Raw genomic sequence first — 6,942 nt, 5'->3', positions numbered from 1 at the left:
CCGGGGACCGTAAACAAACAAAAAATATTGAATTTCAAATTCTTACCGTAAAAAGACAGCTGAATGGTAATGTTATTAGTGGTTAGGACATGAACCAATATAACTTGTGTGACCATGTCCAAGAACGCAACATCTCGCTACGGGCGTGAGAGCGTTGAATTTGCGTATAAAATTAATCGTAGGCCTGCCTCAGTAATATCTCGACATCTGAAATGTATTTATTTATTTATTTGCTTATTTATTTGTTCATTTGTTTATTTGCTTATTTATTTGTTTGTTTATTTATTTACCTATTTGTTTGTTTATTTATTTTATTACTTATTTATTTATTTGTTTGTTTATTTATTTTATTACTTATTTATTTATTTACTTATTTGTTTATTTATTTATTTATTTGCTTGTTTGTTTATTCATTTATTTGTTTATTTACTTATTTATTTACTTATTTGTATGCTTGTTTGTTTATTTATTTATTTGTTTGTTTGTTTGTTTATTTATTTGTTTGTTTATTTGTTTGTTTATTTACTTATTTATTTATTTGTTTATTTATTTATTTGTTTTTATTCATTTATTTATTTGTTTGTTTGTTTATTTATTTATAAATTTGTTTGTTTGTTTATTTATTTGTTTATTTATTTGTTTGTTTGTTTATTTATTTGTTTATTTGTTTATTTATTTGTTTGTTTATTTACTTATTTATTTATTTGTTTATTTATTTATTTTTTGTTTATTTATTTGTTTATTTGTTTATTTATTTATTGATTTATTTGTTTATTAATTAATTAATTAATTAATTTGTTTATTTATTTATTTGTTTGTTTATTTATTTGTTTGTTTGTTTATTTGTTTATTTATTTGTTTGTTTATTTATTTGTTTGTTTATTTACTTATTTATTTATTTGTTTATTTATTTATTTTTTGTTTATTTATTTATTTGTTTATTTATTTATTGATTTATTTGTTTATTAATTAATTAATTAATTAGTTTATTTATTTATTTGTTTGTTTATTTATTTATTTGTTTATTTACTTGTTTATTTATTTGTTTGTTTTTATTGATTTATTTATTTATTTGTTTATTTATTTATTTGTTTATTTATTTAGTAGTTTGTTTATTTATTTGTTTATTCATTCATTTATTTGTTTATTTATTTGTTTGTTTGTTTATTTGTTTATTTATTTATTGATTTATTTATTTGTTTATTAATTTGTTTATTTATTTATTTGTTTATTTATTGATTTGTTTATTTATTTATTTGTTTGTTTGTTTATTTATTTGTTTATTTATTTGAGTGTTTGTTTGTTTGTTTGTTTATTTATTTGTTTTTTGTTTATATATTTGTTTATTTATTTACTTATTATTTATTTGTTTGTTTATTTGTTTGTTTGTTTGTTTATTTATTTATTTATTTATTTCATCAATCTTTGTTCACGTTATGGTGGATTAGATGTGTTCCATTTCTTAATCCACCATCACTCTATGATTACAAAAAAATAATACATATGGAACTTACAAGTATCAGCATCTGTTCACAGTACATCTGAAATTAGTCACAGCCCACAACAAATTTTTCACTAAGGTTCACTCAAAGTGTATCGTAGGTGTCTATTATCACTTTAATATTAGATAACTCGCAATGATCAAACGAGTGGCGCACATTTCTGTACCTGCTCTCGATGCCGGGATATTACTGAGAGAGGCCGTACGGCACTGCTAATTCTATACACAATTTCAGTGTCCTCATTCTCTTAGCGGGGAGAAGTTATGTTATCGATCATGGTCATGCAAATTGCATTAGCTCATGGCCTAACTACTAATAGCATTAGCATAGTATTGTTATAGCAAGAATTTGAAATTAATTGAAATTCCGTCATTTTTTGTTTCACCACGGATCGAGGAATGGGTGCGGGAAAATGTCAAAAATGAAAAACTAATTGCTACATAAGACCAAAAATCGGTTCACTCACCAGGTCCTTGTACTCCTCGTGGATTTTCTTGTATTCGTCTTCATGCTCCGAGTCGCCAGGTTCGAAAACTGAAACACAGATACCAGATCCTACATGAAGTCAACAGCTTACCGAATGTTCTTGGTAGAAAGAGCCTACTGCCTTATCACCAGGTTCGATGCCCTACAATAAATTCAAAGGAATAAAGTATCTCCTTGACTTGGCACCTTCCAGATCAAAAAAAATTTCATCTGAATAAGCTGCATCTGAAGCGGTATTCATACGGAAAAATGAATCGTAACAATGTTTTTGTCGTACGCGTACAGCAAAGAAGAACTTTCTAACAAATAATGTGTTATGAAAAAAGCAGTTTCCATGTAGGAGTGCCAAAAAGACATTTAACTTCATTCATAAAATTATACTATGAGGGGGATCCGTTTTGTTGTAATAATTAAAATATATATATATATATATATATATATTTGAAAAACAAAGTCTGTTACTTAACTGAAGCTTCCTTTACTTCTCTACATAATATATATATATATATATATATATATATATATATATATATATATATATATATATATATATATATATATTTGAAAAACAAAGTCTGTTACTTAACTGAAGCTTCCTTTACTTCTCTACATAATCACCACCTACATTTAAACATTTGTCGTATCTGTTCACTAGCTTTAGAATTCCCGTGTTATACTCCTCTGCCGCCAGTTCATTAAGCCAGGTGTTCACTGTCTTCTTCAACTCTTCATCACTTCCAAAATGCGTACCACCCAGAAAGTCTTTCAGCTTAGTGAAAAGGTGAAAATCGCTAGGAGCAAGGTCTGGACTATAGGGCGGATGATCAAAGATTTCCCAACCGAATTGATCCAGCAATTCTCGAGTTGAAGCAGCAGTGTGCGGGCGGGCGTTGTCGTGAAGAAGCACAACTCCTCTCAAAAGCATTCCTCGCCTCTTGTTTTGGATGGCTCGCCGTAGTTTTCGTAAAGTCTCACAATAACGATTTGCATTGATCGTAGTGCCTTTTGGCATGAAATCCAGTAAAAGAACACCTTTGCGATCCCAAAAGACAGTAGCCATGACTTTTTGTGTTGAGAGAGTCTGTTTGAATTTTCTCGGTTTCTTGGGTGATAAGGGATGATGCCACTGACGTGATTGGCGCTTGGTCTCTGGGGTGTTGTGAGACACACAGGTCTCATCACCAGTCACAATTTGATCAAGAAAGGCGTCTCCATCTGTGTGATATCGCATCAAGAATGTCAATGCTGAAGCCATTCTCTGAGTTTTGTGTTGGTCACTCAATTACCGTGGAACCCATCGTGCACAGATTTTGTGGTAGCCAAGATGTTGCGACACAATTTCACCAAGCAAAGAACGAGAAATGTCAGGAAAGGCAATATGCAATTCGTCGAGTGATGTGCGCCTGTCTTGCAAGATTCTGTCGTTCACTTTAGTCTTCAGGTCTTCTGTGATGAGTGATGGGCGTCCGGGTAGAGTTTCATCGTGGACATTTGTTCGCCCATTGTTGAACATTTCGCACCATTTTCTCACATTTCTTTCATTCATTACAGTATCACCATACACTTCTTTCAATTGCCGGTAAATTTCTGCAGGTTTCAAATGTCGGGCATTCAAAAATCGAATCACACTCCTCACCTCACAGTCGGCGGGATTATCAATCACGTCGTTCATTTTGAAGTAACACAAAATGCACAATGGCGACTTGTTGCAACCAGTACTCACAACATTATGAGAACACATGTTAAGGAAGCCAGTTGACCTTCAAACAAGGAAGGGGAGTCAGCTACGTGGCGGGTGTGCGCGAACGGTCGTTATTTCCTGGATCCCCCTCGTATTTACAAAGGTACTTATATACAACAATTTTTGTTATTTTTTTATTTACTTTCATAAAATAGTACACAGAATTTTCTGTCAAATCGAAGATTTTAAACCGACTTACTAACTTTCAAAGGAACTGATGATGATGATGACGACGATAATAATAATAATAATAATAATAATAATAATAATAATAATAAAACAATGTAGATTTCATAAACTGAACATTGCATATTGGAAAGTGCACTACATTGTGCAATATCTGTGTGTTACGTTATATAGGTCAGTGATAAAAATATTGTAAATTAATAAATAATAAAGAAACACGGATCGAGATGGATTAGTTTTAACGCACTAGACTCTCATTCGGAAGGACCCGAGTTCAATCCCCATGATCGATCAATCTGACAGGTTTTTCATGGTTTCTCTCAGTCAGAAAGACAATTTCCAAATGGAATTTTACATCATACCATGATTCATCACCGCCTTAATCAACATAATCATTAATAAAATTATCAGTTAAAATAAATAACATATCACAATAGAAATAGAATCACAACAGTAGTTCGTGGTCTACTGACATACCCGCAGATCCTCCACACGCGATATGACTTAGACGTTAAAGCGTGTATAAAACATTTAACGAATAAACTTGACAAACAAACAAATAACAAATCAGCAAATTAACAAGAAAACAAACGAACTTCCAATTGTAATTACTTATCTTATCATATACAGTTTTGTTTGTAATTTATACAAGACCTGTCTTGTTTCAATTACTTAAATTTATTGTTTACATTTTCTTCTTCTCTTTGTCTATCTATACTGCAATATTGACCCACATACACGAATGTTGCTCATTCTGGAGTGAATATAACTTAACTTTATGTTTTAATATTTTGTGTTTCTGTATTCTTAATGTATTTGATAGTTTTTGCAAATTATTCTTTATTTTCATTATAATTTCAATATAGATTGTAAAAATTGTGTAAATTAAATTAAATAAGGTCGTGATAAAATGCAATATACTAATAAAAATGTGAATATATAAAATAAAACAAATAAATAAAATAAGTAAATCGGGTTAAAGAGAATTTTTCGTAATTAAAAATAAACAATTTAATGCATAGTAATATATTTCAGTTTAATAAAGATATACATACTTATTTAACAAGACAAAAAGACAATATATTTTTTCTCAGCATAGCTCAGTAACTTATGGAACGAAAGGACTTAACCATTTTTTAATAACAACTTCTAACCAACTTCCTTTAGAACATAGAATTTTACCAAATTGCCGGTGTTTTAAGAATTGTTTAAAAATACGTTTTTGGGAAGATTACTTACTTACTTACTTACTGGCTTTTAAGGAACCCGAAGGTTCATTGCCGCCCTCACATAAGCCCGCCATTGGTCCCTATCCTGAGCAAGATTAATCCAGACTCTACCATCATATTCCACCTCCCTCAAATCCATTTTAATATTATCCTCCCATCTACGTCTCGGCCTCCCCAAAGGTCTTTTGCCCTCCGGCCTCCCAACTAACACTCTATATGCACTTCTGGATTCGCCCATACGTGCTACATGTCCTGCCCATCTCAAACGTCTGGATTTTATGTTCCTAAATATGTCAGGTGAAGAATACAATGCGTGCAACTCTGCGCTGTGTAACTTTCTCCATTCTCCTGTAACTTCATCCCTCTTAGCCCCAAATATTTTCCTAAGAACCTTATTCTCAAACATCCTTAATCTCTGTTCCTCTCTCAAAGTGAGAGTCAAAATTTCACAACCATACAGAACAACCGGTAATATAACTGTTTTATAAATTCTAACTTTCAGATTTTTTGACAGAAGACTAGATGACAAAAGCTTCTCAACCGAATAATAACACGCATTTCCCATATTTATTCTGCGTTTAATTTCCTCCCGAGTATCATTTATATTTGTTACTGTTGCTCCAAGATATTTGAATTTTTCCACCTCTTCGAAAGATAAATCTCCAATTTTTATAGTTCCAACCAGGTAATCTGGTCAGGAGACATAATCATATACTTAGTCTTTTTGGGATTTACTTCCAACCCTATCGCTTTACTTGCTTCAACTAGAATTTCCGCGTTTTCCCTAATCGTTTATGGATTTTCTTCTAACATATTCACGTCATCTGCATAGACAAGAAGCTGATGTAACCCATTCAACTCCAAACCCTGTCTATCATCCTGAACTTTCCTAATGGCATATTCTAGAGCGAAGTTAAAAAGTAAAGGTGATAGTGATTCTCCCTTCTTTAGCCCACAGTGAATTGGACAAGCATCAGATAGAAACTGGTCTATACGGTTTTTGGGAAGATTATTTATTTTAATTCTCAGTTGATTTATTTATTTCATGGTTTCAAACTTTTTCTTCTTTCTGCCCAAAACTTTATGTCATCTTATTATCTGTTCTTATTTTGCTTTATTTCTTTAATAAATTCTTGTGTTATTGTTTTTCACAGACTGTAGTTTCATGACGTTTTCAATTGCATCGTAAAACATATGTATGTGTTCTTGTATAGCCCCTACATATGAGTTATACTCGTTGGGGCATACTCAATAAATTAAAAAAAAACTGAACTATAAATAATTTAACCATGTCTGTTTCCTCTTCGAAAATTAACTAAACTCATGTAACTTAAAAAAAGAAATAATGTCACTTACTTGAAGATTTCTGTTCAATGAAAGTCAGAATAGGAGCGTTCCAGATCGGGCCTTGAAGGAACCCCACCAGAGAGTCGAAAACCCAGGAGCAGTCTTCCGATCCCATTGCAACAACTCCACGAGGAATCTACTTCATTCCGACCAAAAAAACGCAACAAATATGCATTTCCCAGCAGTCTCGATCACGACACTGCCTTAGCCGACGACCAGCCTAGCGTACACTCGCCATGGTTGCCATAGCAACGAACTTCAAAACATTGCCATCGCCTTGCGACCTACAGGTCAGGCAAACTTTTAAGGCGTGTGAAGCGAATTCAGTCGTTATTTCTCATTAATAAACAATTGAAGATCGAGCTTGTGAGTTCACGACTTCAGTTCTTACTCAGTCACGTCAGGGGTGTGTGACCTGTTAGGAAGGCCAAGTAACTACTAGTTTGAATAA

The 6,942-nt window shown here is 31.9% G+C and overlaps 1 protein-coding gene across 2 annotated transcripts in view; it reads right to left on the bottom strand.

The window, feature by feature from the left end:
• Positions 1-6,719, bottom strand: part of LOC138704535 (cilia- and flagella-associated protein 36) — a 43,533-nt gene extending 36,814 nt beyond the window's left edge. For both annotated transcript variants that reach the window (XM_069832528.1, XM_069832529.1), the window contains exons 1-2: positions 6,501-6,719; positions 1,969-2,036 (exon numbers count right to left, since the gene is read on the bottom strand). In XM_069832528.1, the coding sequence (XP_069688629.1) occupies positions 1,969-2,036; positions 6,501-6,606 (174 nt within the window). In that variant the 5' untranslated portion in view covers positions 6,607-6,719. The remainder of the gene's footprint in view (positions 1-1,968; positions 2,037-6,500) is intronic.
• Positions 6,720-6,942: the final 223 nt, after the last annotated feature.

Source organism: Periplaneta americana, chromosome 8, assembly GCF_040183065.1.
Source record: "Periplaneta americana isolate PAMFEO1 chromosome 8, P.americana_PAMFEO1_priV1, whole genome shotgun sequence".
NCBI lineage: Eukaryota > Metazoa > Arthropoda > Insecta > Blattodea > Blattidae > Periplaneta > Periplaneta americana.
The sequence above is the reverse complement of the archived record's forward strand: the minus strand, read 5'-3'. Positions and strand labels throughout refer to the sequence as shown.